At 41.2% G+C, this 18,935-nt stretch overlaps 1 protein-coding gene across 11 annotated transcripts in view; it reads left to right on the forward strand.

Moving 5' to 3' along the window:
* Positions 1-18,935, forward strand: part of itpr1b (inositol 1,4,5-trisphosphate receptor, type 1b) — an 82,710-nt gene that overhangs the window by 19,449 nt on the left and 44,326 nt on the right. For 4 of the 11 annotated variants that reach the window (XM_085273098.1, XM_085273102.1, XM_085273101.1 and 1 more), the window contains 30 exons: positions 414-568; positions 2,631-2,730; positions 2,808-2,968; positions 3,114-3,255; positions 3,343-3,501; positions 3,590-3,762; positions 4,738-4,857; positions 4,940-5,131; positions 5,215-5,466; positions 5,562-5,703; positions 5,797-5,950; positions 6,155-6,348; positions 6,428-6,566; positions 6,665-6,719; positions 6,830-6,995; positions 7,122-7,289; positions 7,375-7,437; positions 7,529-7,666; positions 7,797-7,922; positions 8,032-8,232; positions 8,326-8,577; positions 8,727-8,852; positions 9,003-9,131; positions 9,304-9,321; positions 9,814-9,840; positions 10,174-10,294; positions 10,380-10,564; positions 12,221-12,369; positions 13,021-13,132; positions 14,881-14,916. In XM_085273098.1, coding sequence (XP_085129224.1) covers positions 414-568; positions 2,631-2,730; positions 2,808-2,968; positions 3,114-3,255; positions 3,343-3,501; positions 3,590-3,762; positions 4,738-4,857; positions 4,940-5,131; positions 5,215-5,466; positions 5,562-5,703; positions 5,797-5,950; positions 6,155-6,348; positions 6,428-6,566; positions 6,665-6,719; positions 6,830-6,995; positions 7,122-7,289; positions 7,375-7,437; positions 7,529-7,666; positions 7,797-7,922; positions 8,032-8,232; positions 8,326-8,577; positions 8,727-8,852; positions 9,003-9,131; positions 9,304-9,321; positions 9,814-9,840; positions 10,174-10,294; positions 10,380-10,564; positions 12,221-12,369; positions 13,021-13,132; positions 14,881-14,916 — 4,155 coding nt within the window. The remainder of the gene's footprint in view (positions 1-413; positions 569-2,630; positions 2,731-2,807; positions 2,969-3,113; positions 3,256-3,342; positions 3,502-3,589; positions 3,763-4,737; positions 4,858-4,939; positions 5,132-5,214; positions 5,467-5,561; positions 5,704-5,796; positions 5,951-6,154; positions 6,349-6,427; positions 6,567-6,664; positions 6,720-6,829; positions 6,996-7,121; positions 7,290-7,374; positions 7,438-7,528; positions 7,667-7,796; positions 7,923-8,031; positions 8,233-8,325; positions 8,578-8,726; positions 8,853-9,002; positions 9,132-9,303; positions 9,322-9,813; positions 9,841-10,173; positions 10,295-10,379; positions 10,565-12,220; positions 12,370-13,020; positions 13,133-14,880; positions 14,917-18,935) is intronic. The other 7 variants (XM_085273103.1, XM_085273105.1, XM_085273104.1 and 4 more) reach the window with 3 other exon arrangements.

Genomic DNA, 18,935 nt, shown 5'->3' on the forward strand with positions numbered 1-18,935 from the left:
GTTGCCTTTTTGTTCGCTGCAGTTTTTGTGGCACCCTGTTCATTTTTTTTGTGTGTGTTTAGTTGCACTTGATAACCACATGGTGTCACCATTCTAGCATCCTACCTGATGCATGTCTTAAGTGAAATTGCCATTAGGTGTCAGTGTTGTTATCTATGGTTTGATCATGCTGTTGGTCCAGCAAAGTCCAGCTGTATGATCAATTGTTTGTTTTTTTTTCAACTTCCATCAGATATTAAATCTAATTTGTAAAATCAGATTAGCTGGTGATTAGTGGGTTGACGTAAGAAGACAACCTGGATATGCCTTTGCCTCAGTATAGTTGAATAGTGTAGCCATATTTTTTCCGTAAGCTGCAATCATTTTGTGTTTTAGTGGTTTGCGCCTCCTCACTGCATGCTTTCTTCCTTTAGCTGGATGGAGATAATGAAGCTTTACGTGGTCGCCTGCGGGGTCCACAGGAGAAAATCATGTACACTTTGGTGCCTGTTCCTGATGGTATGGATATTTCCTCCATCTTTGAGCTGGACCCTACCACTCTGAGAGGCGGGGACTCCATGGTGCCCAGGTTTGGCATTTAACACAAACTTTTTTATTCACATAAGCATGCCACAAATACTGCTTCTGAAGCCACTGAATTTATGCAAGTTCACAGTATGCAGAAATCAAAAGTAAAATGTTCCTAGTGTACAATCATAAAAGATGTTAAGATTAGTGTTCAGACACGTCCAATCAGACCAATAAGTGGTTTCATAGATGCCTCAGTAGAGTTTTTTTTGTTTGTTATTTCAGTGGGGGGAAAAAGCATCAGGAATGTTGTAAAATATGGGGGAAATATGCAGATGACAAATATCTCAACAACACCTTGGCTAATCAAAAAGACCGCAATGATGTCAAGACTTCAGCAGTTCAAACAGTGACAATAGTAAACTTTTGACTCATGTGCATTGTGGGGGGAATTTGGAACGGCAGTGGAAAGGGAGTTTCTGAGGTGATGACTGCGTTTTGCAAGGCTGGACAAGGGCCAGTTTTGTTATGAGTGGTCTGACACATCTTTCAAACCAGAGACAAAGACGTAGTTGTGTTGTTTGGGTAAATTTTTGTTGTTGTTTTTTTTGTTTTATTTACTTTCAGAAATCATGGAGCCTGTGTGTGTGCGTGTGTGTGCGTGTGTGTGTGTCACACTGGTAAGCTTGAGATTGTGTGAAACTTACCAAGGAGAGTTAGGAAAGTCCCAGTATGGCATGAAACAGGAAACCGCTGAGGTTTGGATAGTGTTCACAATAAGGGAAAAACTTTCAGTTTTCTAAGATGCACTATCACTTAAAAACACACTTTAAAAAAAAACAAAAACATCTGGCAGAAATGTTTTTTGGATTTATTTTCTTAGATTAAAATTTGATGATACAAAAGCAGTCGCACGATGCAATATATCATGTAGTTTCTGTCCTAAGGTTGGTGATAAGCCTCTGGCTTATTCGTAATGAGCCTCAGTTTGGTTTCTCAATTCCAGCTGACATCACTGTGTTAAAGAGAGAATGTGTCGTTCTAACATTACAATTGTGTAATCGTCATTGTCACTGCACATAAGGTGAGCTTAGATTCTCCCCACCTTCTATCAAAGCCTCTATTGTGTGGCATAGTCAGGTGTGTGTCTGCATGATGCAGGCTACTACTACGCCTCCCACTCCAACCTAAAATAACCTTGTCCCTCAAACTTCAGCCAGGGGACTAACTAATGCCTGGCAGAACCAGTACACAAAGGTAAGCCTGTTAGCCTCAGTAGGCGGTTATGTAATGCCTGCCAAGAATATGGCTGCTGTCTGTGCTGAAGACCTCTCTCTCTCACGCACACACACACACACACACACACACGCTTACTCACTCACACACGTGGAGCTGGCTGGATGCTTTGAGAATGAAGGACGTAGTTGGCTCAAACTTTACTATGTGTAAAGGTTGAGTGCTTAATGTAAGAGAGATAATACTGTACAGGTCACTGCTGGCTAATCTGTACAAACAACACACTTTCCTGAGGAAGCCACTGTAAGCAGCCTTTTCCAGAACCAGGAAGCTTGTTTACAATTATCAGCTGCACGTTTGTCACATAACAGCGTCCAATAATAAATCTAATCAGAGTGCTTATGGTCTTCTGTGTTTTTTCAGACAGGAGTTGATTTATGGTCTTTTGTAGGTCTTAATTGTGAGCCATGTTGTGAGCTGAAAATGGAGGTCTTGGCCTGAGAGTGGAATAAAAGCTTGTTGAATGGAGCTGTCTGACTTATTGAACGCTCAAAGCCTCCTTAAATCTGTCTAATATTCATAAAACACAACGGGATTTAAAACAGAAGATTTAGAAAGTTATTAAAGAAAGAAAATATAATGTGCCTTCGTATCTATTCTTGATCACAGAATGCCCACAACATTAAAACAAGGTTGCGTTTGTAGCTGTTGATAGCACCAAAGGCTTATACATGGGCTAACAATGATTTTACTCCATGATTAGTCTGATTATTGAAGCGCTATGCTAACTTGTCCCCATCACACTCCACTGTGCTCTGTAGCTGATTCGCAGCTTCTGTTTGTCTTTTGTTTTATTTCATCACATCAGCTTCCTCTCTTATTTACAGGAGCTCCTATGTGAGGCTACGACATCTGTGCACCAACACATGGGTTCATAGCACCAACCTCCCCATTGACAAAGAGGAGGAGAAGCCTGTTATGCTACGGGTGAGTAGTTGCTGTGGATCAACATGCGAATGAGTCTTTATTAACAGTTACAGTGATTGATTTGATGTTTTTTCCAGATTGGAACATCAGCAGTAAAGGAAGACAAAGAAGCGTTTGCCATTGTCCCAGTGCCACCAGCAGAAGTGCGTGATTTAGACTTTGCTAACGATGCAAGTAAAGTGTTGGCGTCCATTGCTGGAAAGCTGGAAAAGGGTACCATTACACAAAATGAAAGGAGGTATGTATGACACCAGACTGCTAACTTTCTTATTGGGCTTTATATTTTATTTGTAAGTTGTTTATTTGGATAGTATAAGTATAGAAGGACATTTTTCACTGAAATTAAGACTAAACTGTTGAGTTGGAACTTGTACCCTCTCCAGGTTTGTGACAAAGCTCCTGGAAGATTTAGTTTTTTTCGTGGTAGACATCCCCAACAGTGGGCAGGATGTCTTGGAGATCATGGTCAACAAACCTAACAGGGAAAGACAGAAACTCATGAGAGAGCAGAATATTCTTAAACAGGTAGGCCTTAAACCTATGAGACAGTTTATGTACTGGTTTAAAATGTTCACTTTAGGCACTAAAACAAATCCCTGTTGCCTTTTACAGATTTTCAAACTTCTTCAAGCCCCTTTCACTGACAGTGGTGATGGTCCCATGCTGCGACTGGAAGAGCTGGGAGACCAGCGCCACGCACCGTTTAGACATATTTGCAGGCTTTGCTACAGAGTGCTCCGCCATTCCCAGCAAGATTACAGGAAGAACCAAGTAGGTTCAACACCACAGCTTCACTCAGAGCTTGGGTAGTGTGACATTTTCTCTGCATTGATTACCCCCTCCTTTGTCTGATTTGCAGGAATATATAGCCAAACAATTTCGCTTCATGCAGAAACAGATAGGATATGATGTGTTGGCAGAAGACACAATAACTGCTTTACTTCACAACAACCGGAAGCTGCTGGAAAAACACATAACTGCTGCTGAGATAGACACATTCGTCACACTAGTGAGGAAGAACCGGGAACCAAGGTAAGGCTTACAGAAAGACACGCCCTGGCTGCTCTCTTCAAACTGTAACACAAGGAGCCCCTGTGGCTAGACTGGGTCAGATTTGCTTATTTAGCAGCTCTGAAGGAATGCAAATCTATGTAAACGTGTTCAAATGAGTGAAGTACGAATATGAGTGGAATTGCTTGTGCAGGACCTCGGTACTAGAGGGAATATGCTGACAGCTAGTGCGTAAATGTATTTTGTTTATGTCATGTAAATTGCTGTTAATGATGTGTGAATGAGGTGGATCCAGTGGTTCAAACAGAGAGGACTGTTTGAAATGTTAGAGTACTGAGGCAGGGGGAACGGCCAAGAACATTTTAATATACAGTAGTTTATTTATTCTTCCTCACATAGGATAGTATGTACAGTGGCACCCCGGCTTACGAAGACCCCATTTAACGAAAAATTCAAGTTACGAAGGCACTTAACGGCAATATTTTTGCCCGTGGTACGACAAAATGCCCGTGTAACGAAATCAGTTTGCGAAATGCGTTTCGCTGTTCCACGTGAAAGACGTATTGTTGTTTGCAGTGCGCTATTTTGTGTGCTTTTCGTTTGCAATTAGCCTATCGTTCATTCATAATGGGGCCGGCATAAGGCATAAATATGAGCGAGTTTAAAAAAATGTAAAAAAAATGTCATTGCACAGTGTACGTACGTACATTAATTAACGTAAATGTAAGTTTTAGTTTTGATGTTTAGAATTAAATTCCCTAATGTTATGTACATATGCACGTACGTATGCATGCATGCATACATATGCTTTCTTCAGCCTCCACCAAGACCTTCGTCTTCAGCCGCATCGCCTCACTCAAAAGGTGCTTCGACTTACGAAACCTTTGACTTACGAAAGACCCTCTGGAACGAATTAATTTCGTAAGTCGGGGTTCCACTGTAGTCTGAAATTTGTTTCTTTATTTTTTAATTTAATATATTGTCATCTGTCACCAGGTTTCTGGACTACCTGTCAGATCTCTGTGTGTCCATGAACAAATCCATCCCTGTGACACAGGAGCTCATCTGCAATGCTGTGCTGGACTCTAGCAATGCTGACATCCTCATTGAAACCAAGTGAGATGCTCATTTTCATCAGGTGCTTTAATGTGGTAAACTGAAATGAGAGCTTACAAAAAATGTTGGTGTTGTGTACCAGATTGGTTCTGTCGAGGTTTGAGATTGAGGTGGCGACAAACGAGGACAATCCAGTGGAGGCGGAAGATGAAGAGGAGGTGTGGCTCTTCTGGAAAGATAACTCTAAGGAGATCCGGAGTAAGAGCATCCGGGAGTTGGCCCAGGATGCAAAGGAAGGCCAGAAGGAGGATCAGGAGGTGGTCAGCTACTACAGGTGTCGTGTCTTTATGATGATAATTTTAATAAAAAGATTACAGCTCAGATTTAGAAAGGACTAAGAATCCATTTTCTTCCCAGGTGCCAGCTGAACCTTTTTGCCCGGATGTGTCTGGACCGTCAATATCTCGCCATCAACAAGATCTCCGGTCAGCTGGACGTGGATTTGATCCTGCGCTGTATGTCCGATGAAGACCTGCCGTACGACTTGAGAGCATCTTTCTGCCGTCTGATGCTGCACATGCATGTCGACCGTGACCCTCAGGAGCAGGTCACGCCTGTCAAATATGCTCGTCTGTGGTCTGAGATTCCATCTAAAATCGCTATTGATGAGTGAGTTCATATCATAAACCCTTTAAAGGGGCGTGTATCGCCATTTCAGAAACGACGCAGTGTCTTTTAAAAGCGATTCTCCTCTAATTATCCAGCTATGACAACGATGGGACCACACGGGATGAGATCAAAGAGCGCTTCAGCCTCACCATGGATTTTGTGGAGAACTACCTGAGAGAGGTGGTGTCGCAGAATATTCCCTTCTCTGACAAGGAGAAAAACAAGCTTACTTTCGAGGTAACGCTTCTTTGTTTGTGGTATGAACAGATGAGAAGTGACATCCGTTTATTAAAGTTGTAAATCATTTGTTGGTTCTTTTCCTGCTTGTAGGTCGTGAACCTGGCAAGGAACCTCATATACTTTGGTTTTTACAACTTCAGTGACCTGCTTCGACTGACAAAGATCTTACTGAACATTTTAGACTGTGTACATGTCAACACCATCTACCCCATTAACAAGATAGAGAAGGAAGAAGAAAACAAAGGTAAAGAGTGAATGTTTTCCCTTAGCCTGAATACTTTCTTGCAGCAACGATTTTATCAAGCTCTCACTTTTCCAGGTGTGTAGAGTTTTAAGGAGAAATAGTATCAACAAATAACATCTGACCTAAAATTAAATAGAGTTTCATTTCACTATTTTTTTTCCTTCATGCAGATTTGAATGTTTTCTTGCTCTGTCTGTATTATAGGTGGCAGTAATGTGATGAAGTCCATTCACGGAGTTGGGGAGCTGATGACCCAGGTGGTGCTGCGAGGAGGCGGTTTGCTGCCCACCACACCAACTCATCAGCCTGAGGGCGATGTGGTTAAAACTCAGACTGAACCGGAGAGAGAAGATATCATGGTCATGGACACAAAGCTCAAGATCATTGAGATTCTGCAGGCACGACATCAGGATCATTATCATTATTATTTTTTAAAAATCCTTCGACTATATTGTAACTTTTATCTGTTTTATTCAGTTCATTTTGAACGTTCGGCTAGACTACAGGATCTCCTGCCTGCTCTGTATTTTCAAACGAGAATTTGATGAGAACAACCCACAAGGAGACAACACTGCTATTCAGAATGGATCCAATAATGTCACAGGTCCGATGCCAGGTGTGAAACTCTTAACCTTGTTAATTACATTATTTAACATATATGTATATAATTATAAAGAACTTATTTGAAGTATTTTTTCTTTTCTTTTTTTTAAGGAAATTTTGACTTTGAAAACATTGAGGAACAAGCAGAAGGGATCTTTGGAGGAAGGTGATTCTTAAATTGGATTCTTAAGTTTTTTAATGGGCTTTAATTGCCTGTAGTAAGTTTTTTTTTAATAAAGTAAAATTGAGGTAGTGTTTGTCATTTTTTTTGTTTAGTGAAGAAAACACCCCACTAGACCTGGATGACCATGGTGGTCGCACTTTCCTGCGGGTCCTTCTGCACCTGACCATGCATGACTACCCGCCCCTCGTGTCTGGAGCGCTTCACCTGCTCTTCAGACACTTCAGCCAGAGACAAGAGGTCCTCATGGCCTTCAAACAAGTAAGTCATCCACACCTGATTTTAATAGCAAGTCCTCTGAAATAATTCTAATAACTTGACTTTTTACAGATGAAGTTAAATTTGATGAAAACATTAAAAAAATTTTTTTTTGTTAAACCTTAAAAGGTCCAGCTCCTGGTGACCAGTCAGGATGTTGAGAACTACAAGCAGATCAAGTCAGATCTGGACCAGCTACGTTCTATTGTGGAGAAGTCTGAACTGTGGGTTTACAAAAGGCAAGGAGAAGATGGGATGGACGGAGATGGCCCCTCAGAATCTGACAACAAAAAGAAGGTACGCTGAAAATTTGAATGTGGAAAGGTTTTCCTGAATGTAGAGTTATTATTGAAAGGACTCATAATTGATTCTTGATTTACAGGGAGATTCAGACAAGAAGAAGACTGAAAGTACCAGCAGTTACAACTACAGAGTTGTAAAAGAGGTATAATTGTTTGCCTTTTAAGTTATATTTTCATTTTAGATTTACTGCTGATTATTAAAATGTTGCTTCTGTGTGTGTCTGTGTTTTTTAGATCCTGCTGCGCCTCAGTAAGCTGTGTGTCCAGGAGGGAAGCTCAGGGAAAAAGAGCAGGAAACAGCAGCAGAGGCTGCTGAGGAACATGGGAGCTCACAGTGTGGTGCTAGAACTCCTACAGATCCCCTATGAGAAGGTCAGACACTGAAACAGAATACAAATGCAGAATCGTTAAAAAGCTTTAAAGATCCTCATTGCTTTCCTTTGCTTGCAATTGTCCATTAATGTTACATAACTGAAAAGAAGCTCTGTATTATCTGCACCAGGGTGAGGATGTACGGATGCAGGAAATCATGAAATTGGCCCACGAGTTCCTGCAGAATTTCTGTGCAGGAAATCAGCAGAACCAGGCTCTTCTCCACAAGCATATAAACTTATTTCTCAACCCGGGGGTAAGCATCACAAGCATCTCACAGCTACTCCTTGGGCGAGTCGAAGACTTAAATATCCCAAAATACCACATATTGGGAAAATGTATGTTCTCTTCTGTTTCATTCCCAGATCCTGGAGGCTGTCACCATGCAGCACATCTTCATGAATAACTTCCAGCTCTGCAGCGAGATTAACGAGCGTGTGGTTCAGCACTTTGTCCACTGTACTGAGTCGCATGGTCGGCATGTCCAGTATCTCAAGTTTCTGCAAACCATTGTCAAGGCCGAGAACAAATTCATCAAGAAGTGTCAGGACATTGTCATGGCAGAGGTCTGTTGTTTGAGTAATGCTTGTGGTGTCTAATACAGGGGCGACAGTTTGGGAATAACACTGTCCACTCGGCTGTGACTCTCTCCCACTCAGCTGGTAAACTCCGGCGAGGATGTCCTGGTGTTCTACAACGACCGTGCCTCATTTCAGACCCTTGTCCAGATGATGCGTTCAGAGCGGGATCGCATGGATGAAAACAGTCCCCTGATGTACCACATACACCTGGTCGAACTGCTGGCTGTTTGCACTGAGGGCAAGAACGTCTACACCGAGATCAAGTGCAACTCTCTGCTGCCCCTGGATGATATTGTGCGGGTTGTCACCCATGAAGATTGCATTCCTGAGGTATGGAAGACTTTTTCTTCACTCACTTTAAAGTTGAGTGAATACACTTTATTCTAGTTTATTCTGATCGAGAAGAGCATTGGGAATACATGTTTTTAAAAACTACCTTGATTACCAGTGCACTCATTTAGTTTCCAACAATCCAACAGGTGAAGATTGCCTATATCAACTTCCTGAACCACTGCTATGTGGATACAGAGGTGGAGATGAAGGAGATTTATACATCCAACCACATGTGGAAGCTGTTTGAGAACTTCCTGGTGGACATTTGTAGGGTAAGCCACAAAATATTTGACAATAAATAGACAGAGAATCCAGTCAGCACATCGTGAAGTGAACACACAGCAAGTTACCCGTCGGCCACATGCAGGAAGTCCGATCCAGTGGCCGTGTGTCATGCTAACGTCTCTTCTATCCTTGCTTAGGTGTGCAACAACACCAGTGACAGGAAGCACGCGGACACCATGCTGGAGCGTTATGTAACCGAAACAGTCATGAGCATTGTCACATGTTTCTTCAGCTCTCCTTTTTCTGACCAGAGCACAAGCCTTCAGGTAAAATGGGCATGTCTTTTTAATGTATTTTCCAAGCAGTTTTGCTACTGCGAGTCCTTTGTGCAGACTAGAAATCAGACACCTTCTCAGCACTGTTTGGGGGGAAAAAAGGAACTGTACTCATGCATGTACCGTACATACCATGAAATGTAACGTTTTTCCCTTTACATAGCTGGCTTGTCATATATATGTAAGTAATGCTAGCACTTCCCCAAATTTGATTTCCCAACTTTTGGCTGTGAATGTGAAGAAGTATTCAGTGTGTGGGTTTTTATATGGTCATAGTTTAGTCAGCACACAGACTCTGTTCTTCCCAGATCTGTGGGTGTGTTGCACAAGGTTTTGCTGGGACTTTGCTGGTGCAGATGATGTACTGATGCAATGTGGTTACTGTGTTTCTTAGACCTTGTTCTAGCCCTGTTTCTTCTCCCCCACGACTTTCCAATAAGTCATGACCAATAACCTCCTTCAATTTCCAAATCCTTGGTACAGTAACTTTGAGGTTTTTTGTGTTAGACACTTGTTTCCTGTTATCTGTGTATGGAGCTTTTTTGTTGCTATTTGGTTCCACTAGAAAATGGCGATTATCCTTTATGCAACTGCACTTCCTGGGAACTACGCTCGCTAAAGTGTACCATTACGTGATAATTCCGCAACCCTTTTCCTTTTTCTCTTGCAACAGGCAGCCATTGTTGGAAAGATGACTGAGGTACTTATTGTACTTTAGGGCTGTGGCCAGGTAGAAATCTGTTGTACTCTCTGTTAAACACCGGTTTGGTTTGTTTTAAGGGGAATGCATGTGATTAGGAAGCTTGCCCAATGGATCTTAAGCTGTTAACCCGTCTGCCTTTGATGCCCTTATATGCACACGTTGTCACATCTACCACAAACTGGGTTATGAATTCAAGCTATTCAGAGAGCACAATAGTCACTCTGTGTGTTATTAAATATTTGTTAACAGTTTCCCTCCTTTACACCACGATTCCTCCTTCCTTCTTTTGTTGAAAGGCAAGATGTAATTAGTTTTCCCCCTGTCTTACAGACCCGTCAGCCCGTTTTTGTTCAGCTTCTTCAAGGAGTGTTTAGGGTTTACCACTGTAACTGGCTTAACCCTGTCCAGAAGGCCTCAGTTGAGGCTTGCATTAAAGTACTGTCAGACGTGGGTAAGATATTAAGACTAACACAGACTATGAACCTCTCAGTGTTAAAAAGTGGCGCATATTATATGTACTTTCTGCTTCTGCCTAGCTAAGAGCAGAGCCATTGCTATCCCAGTGGACCTGGACAGTCAGGTGAACAACTTGTTTGTCAAGTCCAACAATGTCGTGCAGAAGAGCATCCTCAACTGGAGACTGTCTGCTAAGAACACATCCAGGCGAGACTCCGGCCTGACCACCTCAAAAGACTACAGAAACATCATTGAGAGGCTACAGGTCAGTAGACGGTCTGTTGCTGTTTCAGTGTAATAAACTTAATCCATTTTCATCCATTTAAATTTTTTGTCTGCTTTATTTAATCGTAAGCCAAAAATCCTGTAAAATGAAACATAAACATCAATGAAAGCAATAAAAGCTATAAAAAAATAATGCAAACATAGACAGAAAAAAACACTAACTGCATTAAACATTGCTAAAGTAAATGCATTGCCTTTTTTTTTTTTTTTTTAACCAATCTTTTGAAAACGTTATTTTTAGATTGTGTACCTGTGTGTTCATAAAGAAGGCCAATATATCAGGGGGCACAGAAAGCAGTAAGTGCTTTTATGAAGCCCATTATCGACACATCAGATGGCATGGTGGTACGGGACATCCAGTTCTGTTAGTTGTGGTAATATGACCATTTGTGCCATTGTCAGTCTGGCACACAGGAGCTCTCTTAAACAGGGTGTAGATGTCCTACATTTCCAAATGCACAGCATAAACATGCAGCTTTTTTGCTTTTCTCTCCAGACTGATTACATAAATGGATCTGTACTGATTCATTGTTTATAGTATTTGTGTTTTGCAGTAAAATTCAAATTTTCAAAAATGAAAGTTTTGCTCTAATATTGATGTCTTATCTTTTAGGGTATTTGGTATTTCTCTGAAGAAGAAGTGATTAAAATCTATAAAAGTCTCTTAAAGCAACATGACTGTCTGATATTTACCACAGGTTTCTACCTATCAGGCAGTAGAATGAGTGCAGTGAATCTCCACTTCCTCTTTGGGTTTTTTTGTGGAAGAAAGTTAACACTATATGAAGACAGCTCGGTCTGCCTTTTTATCATAACTGAAAACTCCAATGTGAAAGTACAATGGGTTAATTAAGCCCCCTCACCATTGCTGTTAATTGTTGCCAGTATGCACAGGGTGATATAATGTTTTTGGTAACTGTGTGGCAATCAAAAACCATAAAAGATGTGTCCAATTACATCCTAGAAAAATATGTGGTTTTAGCAGCAGACCATGTTGCTCCACCTTATTCTCTAGTAAGACATGACTCAGTATTCACTGGAAGACTGAAAAATCAAGCCAAGGATCAGTCTGCACTCTGCTGATACTACTTATGAAACCTTAGGACTTTTTTATCCTGTAATTCCAACGATAAAGCAAAGCTGTTTTGTTATGGAAATACATTTTCAGTGATGTTTTAGATGTTTCGTTCCTAATCCACCCATTTCTAGACGGGGTTTTATGTGGTTCCCACAACTGTGTACTTCCCAAATTCCTGTTGTCTTTGCAAAGACTGCTGGAGTTTCACAGCTTTAGTGGTTTTTCCCACCTCTTGATGTTCTCAAACTTCTTTAATCAGCACCCAACACGGAATCACTCATTTTCACAGTAATCATCACCAGGCGTGACAGGAAGTGCACTGCAAAAGGTGGCACGGTGGTGTTTATTATGGTGTGATTTGATGTGTAATGCACTGGATGTGTCCCTTCCTGTTTCTATATTAAATTAATATTAAAGCAAAATAATGTGAGGCTGACTGTAGCTGGATGTCTTTGAACGAAATGCAGGAATAGGAAGACTGTTTTAATTATAACAGTGTAGCTGTTTGCCATAAAACACAGTTCTGGGTTATTTCTAACCTTTGGTTCTGCTCAATAGGACATCGTGTCTGCCCTAGAGGACCGTTTGAGACCTCTGGTCCAGGCTGAGCTCTCGGTGCTGGTGGATGTCCTGCATCGTCCGGAACTGCTCTTCCCTGAAAACACGGATGCTCGCAAGAAATGTGAAAGTGGAGGATTCATATCAAAGTGAGTCTAAAGTTGTCTGAACCACTTCCAGTGCTGTTGCTATTTTTGGAACGCTTTTGGAAGTCCCCTTGTAACCACTCGCATGTGTGCATTTGTAGTTTTGTCGTGTACCTCAAACGTGAATGGAGACAAGCATCTTTGTCAACCTGATGAGACTAGTTTTTCAGCAGAGGAGGGTCTGTAGCAGGGCCAGGAGCGTGCTTGTTGTTGTTTTATTTCCTAGATATTCATGTGGTTCTGCACAGTAAATTTGTTCCTCATAATCAGTTCTACTGTAACATTCTGAAACGTCTGAAGGTGAAAAAGCAGAGAAAACTATCTCAACTGTGGCTGCTGGCATCAGCCTGCACTGGCTTTGGGGAATCACTTAGTCTTTAAGTTTTCTGTGAACATGAAGCATCTGCTGTAGTCAGCTGAAGTCATTTTCTTAAATCACCGTTTTCAGTTATGCCCAAGGCACCTAAATATGCTTTAGACCCATAACTTCCAAGTCTCTTGTTTAGAACGAGGATAATCACTGTGTCATAGAAATGATTTCTGTCACTGTGAGACTTGAAGTATATAGAGTTTTGGAGGAAGGTGATGAGTTCATCAGTCTATTTCTATTGTTTGTGCTGATTCTGCCCCCCCGCCCCTGTTCTCTTTGATCAGACTGATCAAACACACCAAACAGTTGCTAGAAGAGAACGAGGAGCGCCTGTGCATCAAAGTACTGCAGACACTGAGGGAAATGATGTCAAAAGACCGGGGCTATGGGGAGAAGGTATGTTCCTCCTTCATTCCTGTTTCTCATTCTCTGGTTCTAGTGTTGCACAAGATTCTCCCACACACAAGTTAAAATGTTACAACACTTTTCTGACATGTCAGGATGTTCTGCGTCAAAACCTAGGGTAAGACACGACATCACAGAGCAAAAAACAAAACTGAGTGTTCTCTGCTTACCTCTGGAGCCTCTGTAGAACACAAAAAAGTAAATGACTCATACACAGCGAACGTCATCAAGTCTTTCATTTGATATTCCTGCAGCCAGGGCAGTTTGTGATTTTTCTTTTCTAGTTTTAGTGCTTTTAAGAGTCTGCAAAAAGTAATGATAAAAAGATTCCCATGTTGCTTTTCTCCTTAAATTAAAAAAACAAACAAAAAAAACAGTGTTATGTGTATCAGCTTTATTAACTCTATTAACAATGTGCATGATCCAACATTGTCTCTCAACCATTTTACGCACCATTCATTGGCTACTAATGATCACTTATACTAATCCTAAATAAATTGTCTCAACTGTGCCAACTTGTTTTCCAGTAAAAGGAGTAAAAGCGCTTTAATATCAGATGAAAACATTAAAACAACTTTCAAAAATCTTTTTGCTGTTTTTAACTGCTAAAATAAAACTATTTTTATCTAGATTTGCTGCCAGGGAATTTGTTGTACGTTACCCTGTGATTTATTCACTTTTTTTAATTAGTTTTTTTGAGTGCTTAGTAATGACTGGATTGTGTGTGTGTGTGTGTGTGTGTGTGTGTGTGTGTGTGTGTGTGTGTGTGTGTGTGTGTGTGTGTGTGTGTGTGTGTGTGTGTGTGTGGGGCAAGCAGAAAAAGTAAGAAGCTTGTAAGGGATCAGGTCCTAATTGTTGCATGGGAATGGTTCCTCAACAGATGGATAATTGAACATCAACATATGGTTATTTCAAATCGGGGCTCCTCTTTGCCTTTTTTAGAGATTAATAGAGATTAAAAAAATTGTTAAATCTGATATTTAACAGGGAATGATGGCTAACGTCCCTTTGAGTTTGGTGTAAGAATCTATGAAGCTTCAAGAACATTTTAATCAGGCCAAGTAAGATTAACAGGAGAGCGTACTTTAATCACAACAGTCTCATTTTATTGGTTTGCATACTGAACCTGTTTGGTCCATTACAGACTGAGCTCATTCTGGAAAGAAATCTGCTTGCTTTCTTTGTGATGAAAGCCCTTCAGAAAGGGCTTTATTTTTTTTTTTTTGTTAGTTAGTTTTTTTGGGGGGGGGTTTGTGGTGTTTGAAAATGGTTAAACTTTTTTAATTAGATCTTCAATTTCAACTTCAAAATCTGGATGGACTATTTCATGTTTTATTGTTTAACAAAACTCAACCATAACTGATAAAATGAAGACATTACTTTTGTGTTGATAAACGGGGAGGGAAAGAAAACAACTGGTTGGGGGAAAGATACTAAATATTTCACCTTCTCAACCAAACTGTGTTTAAAAACAAAGACTTGCACTTTTATAGTCAGTTCTCTTAACATGAAAATATTTGATGCAATGATGATGTAAAAAAGGTGTCTTTACTGCAATTAACTTGTTCTGTTTTTGAGCCTTGACAGCCCTTTCTTCGCCCTTTTTTACTAACCTGACATGCTGCGTGTGTGTCTGTGTGTGGGTTTCAGAGGCTTTACATTTGCACACTTGTTACAGAGCTCTAACTCACTAATCTAGCTCTACTAACTCTGTGCCTCCTATACTTCTTCTCTTGCAGCTGATTGCCTTTGATGATGAAATGGATGTGGCTGAGGTTGATCACTTTACTTACTATTGCGATGTTCATTTGTCTCCCACTAACAGCATAGATGTGCTTGTGTTTCACGTAGGCTTTCTAGCGTTTCAATCCCCCATCTGTGTCAGCAGCTTAGTCCATTTCCCCGCCGTGTGCCTGTTAAGAGTTGCTCCTGAATTTCATGGAAATAAGTAGCATAATGCTAAAATGTCTGCCTCACAAACTCTATATGGCCAATAGTACTGGGCCACCAACACAGCTGCCGGGCCATGGAAACCCACGAAGCTCACGGTGCACAGTTTTTGTGCTGATGTTAATGCCAGAGGTGCATTGATCTCTGAAGTTAGTGAGTCATGTATCTTTTATGCACGTCAGCACTTGGTGAAGTTACAGAGTGCAGCTACCAAGTACTGCAGCTCAGCAACTTCATGGCTGAGTTTTTGTGGTTCCTAAACACTTCCACTTTGCAGTGATACCATGTGCAGTTAATGCTGGAATATACAGCAGGGGAAAAATTTCACTTGTTGCAACTGCTTTTTGCAATGGTGGCTTCCTATTACAGTACCACACGTGAATTCAGTAAGCTTGTAATATATATAAATATTTGTAAAGGCAGACTGCATTTTATTCAGCTGTGGTAATGGGACTGAGGTGTGGCCCAGTGCTTTTGTCAGTATACTGTATGTGCTTTTGTGCCATGCTGTACTTTGTTCTATATTTTTTTTGAGTGAACTGTTTAGGTAAAGACGTGTTACATTTGTAGAATATATCCTACAGGATCTTACTGTTACTGTTATTTTTAAATAACATAAGTTAACATATTTTGGTTAGACCCTGGATTGGTCGTGTTAATTTTGGGGTCTCAAGACGAGACTGTGCTTATTGAATAGATCTTTTGTGCATGTGGTTTAAAGCTGGGTGTGAAGCATCCACCTGCTAGAATTTGAATCTTCTTCCTCGTTGCATTGTGCCCTTTTTAAAGCACTGTCTGCTGTCATTGCTACAAGTTTGTGGACTGTCAGAACTGCATATCCAGTAGAAGTCTGCAGAGACATGGATGTAAAGCATAACTTGGTTCAAACTTTCTTGAAGTAGTTGAGAAATTCGAGAGACATTTTATAATCAATAGTTACTAATGTTTGGATATAGCATGTATACAAAAGTTATCCATCCATCAAACAACGATTATATTTTTGTGCAGGTTAAATTTTTTGTTTAACTCTGTACTCGTATTTTTTTAAAGATAGCTAATACAGGCTCCTCGATAAATGTATTCATTCAGTGCGTCACTGTCAGCACACAGGCGGCTTAGCAGTAACATTTGTAAGGCCATTTTGTTACACTGCATTACATCGTAGAGCTGTTTCTATTTGTGGCACGAGTCACTCTAAATGTCGCACAGCCCCCTGATGATGGATGGTGATAAGATGGCATATTTTTTCTTCTAAGCCCTTTGCCACAATTACAAGAGCAGGTGTGAGTGTATATTTAGCTGGGGATACTCCATCTATTAGCTTTGTAAAACAGGCCATCGGGCCGTGTGGCCTTTTAAAATAGCTGATGAAACATGTTTCTGCTCTCTGAAGATTATGGGTGCCGCCACAACCACAACATATCTGAAATGTTACTTCAGACCAGTATTGCGAAAAGATTACTATTTTACACGAATGTAGATGTTTTGTGAGGAGTTTCGTTTTATTTGATGTTTACAGCTAAACTTACAAATCTTTTAAGCTCATTTTGTAGGAGTTATTCACACTTTGCTCTCTCTCCTACTGACCTATTGCCAGATCTTTACTCATACTAGATGTCTGTTCACCAGCCTTCAGCTTTCTCAGGCTAGCTGCTATAGTTTAGCCATTTTAAGTATAGAACTGTGGGTTCTAGACTCAGTTTTAGGGCTATAGTATTGCTTTAATGACTGTATTGTTGCTTTAAATTGGTACAGTCTTCTTCGGTTTCTGGCCAGGGTTATTGAGCGTTTCAACATGTGCCTCCCAGCATTGGAATTTCTTTAAATATTTAAAAGAACTGGAACCAGATTTAAAGTGTTTTATTGTAAAGCACTTTGTATTTTTTTCCAATTCTGCTCTAATTGGATAAAAAGACCTGAACCCATTTCTCTGCTTCACTGGGTTTTTATCGGGACTTCTGCTGGCTTTCATCAAAGCATCAAAGTTAATTCTTGACCTTGTGATTCACGGTTTGATTTAAAATGTACTGAAACCTTAATGTTCTGAATAATAGAAAGCTTATATATCTATATGTTTAGCCTAGTTGGGAGCTTGTATTGTAATCACTAAATTGATTAAAACTGAAAGTATTGCACGGGAGGAAGCGTTTCTGTGGCAGCAGGAAACACTGAAGTTAAAAGCACGCCAACATCACAATAGCCACTTAATCCAGAGTGTGGTGCAGGGCGTGCGTCTGTGTGTAAGAGAAGTGAACAATGCTGTTAAGTAAGGAAATGGAGAAATTGTCGGAAAGGGTCTTTCCAGAGTTGCAGGAAGCAGCATGCTCTCAGTTTCTCTGTTATGTCTCTGTCTTGCTTTCCCTCCTTCCCTCTCTCCCTGTATATACTGCTCAAGTGATGGAAATCCCCAGCTTCCACAAAAACAGGGCTGTTCTCACAGAGCACCACTTTGTTTCATCAACTCCTCCCACGTGCAGCATCCTAAGAATGTCCACACACTCGGCACATGTTCTCTGCCACTCATTCGCGTTAACAACAGCATGAAGCGGCGTGGCTGATGGCTGGCAGCACGTCTCTGGGTACTCAGATTGATGGCAGGAAGGCAGACGGGCCAAAACCCCAACTTCCCCTCATCAGCAGCAAGATAAACTGCCATTATAGCAGTTACGTAACTCAAGTGTGTAGCCTGCTGCTGCTCCCTGACCTTTTACAACACACCCCCTCTCTTTCAGAATCACCCACCCAGAGACCTCTAGGAATGAGTGCAGCTGTTAGTTCACTACTGTCTGACAGACTCCATCGTGCTTCTTGTTGCTGCACGCCCAGACGCTGTACTGGATTTTGCATATCCAGTCAGGCTGATGAGGGAGCAGGATCAAGTGGAATGACTTTTCACCCATTAGGAATAGCTTATCTCATTCTTCCAGAAATAGCAACGTGATCAAATGCAAGCCGGGAGAAAACAAGACCTGACCAGCTAGGCGGACTCATTGTCAGGCCTTATCGCATCAATCGCTGCGCGTTTGTTCTCGCTTCGTGTGCACGGCTTTCGTTTGAGAGGCTGCACGAGCATAAGGGGGCGAGATGGAGATCATTTCTCCTTCTAATTCAGGTGATACAGAGAGATTAGCTGAGGCCGAGCGTGTAACCGGACACGAAGGTTATATAAGGGAACTATTTCTTTGCGGTCTCTCTGTGTGGGTGCAAATGTCTTTTTCCAGTTCGCCAAATTCTTTTTGTCCACCGTCAACCCATAACAGTCTCTTCATTATCTCAGCCAATCAGAGCTTGTTTTTGGGAGGTTTTGAGTTTACTATTTCCTCTATTTTTCTTGTGCATTTTTTTTTGTCACCACATTGTTTCCAATCCCCACACAAACATTGTTTTGTCTCTTTGCCTTTACCTACTTCCTCTTTTAGCCTTCTCTGTATTTACCAGTTGCCACTCCCATCATTCTCTCTGCCAAGCTGCCTCAGATAGCCTGCTCCTGTCCTCATTTATCCTTCTGCCCACTACAGTGACTGAATTCTGGAGACTCCGAGCTGCTCTGCTTTTTCTTCTCAACAGGGGGAGCTGCGGACGTTTCTCAGCAACAGGCTGCGCTGTCCCAGTTTCCTTAACTTAAGTTGCACGATTCTTGGGCTCAAGCCAGCTATCAAGCAGCAGTTACATAAGAGCCAAAAGCATTTTTTTTCCCCCTCTCTGTTTTCCTGGAATTTCAAACTCTCCACTGATGTGTGATCTCCAGTGGTAATTGGAAATAAAAGCACTTCAGACACGTCTTCCAGGAGACAGTAGGATTGCTGGAGCTCAAGTTAGGTTAGACGGACTGCCATGAGAAAAT

This window comes from Mchenga conophoros, linkage group LG5, assembly GCF_057382185.1.
Source record: "Mchenga conophoros isolate Kocher_MC1m ecotype Shallow Benthic linkage group LG5, M_conophoros_male_GT1.1, whole genome shotgun sequence".
NCBI lineage: Eukaryota > Metazoa > Chordata > Actinopteri > Cichliformes > Cichlidae > Mchenga > Mchenga conophoros.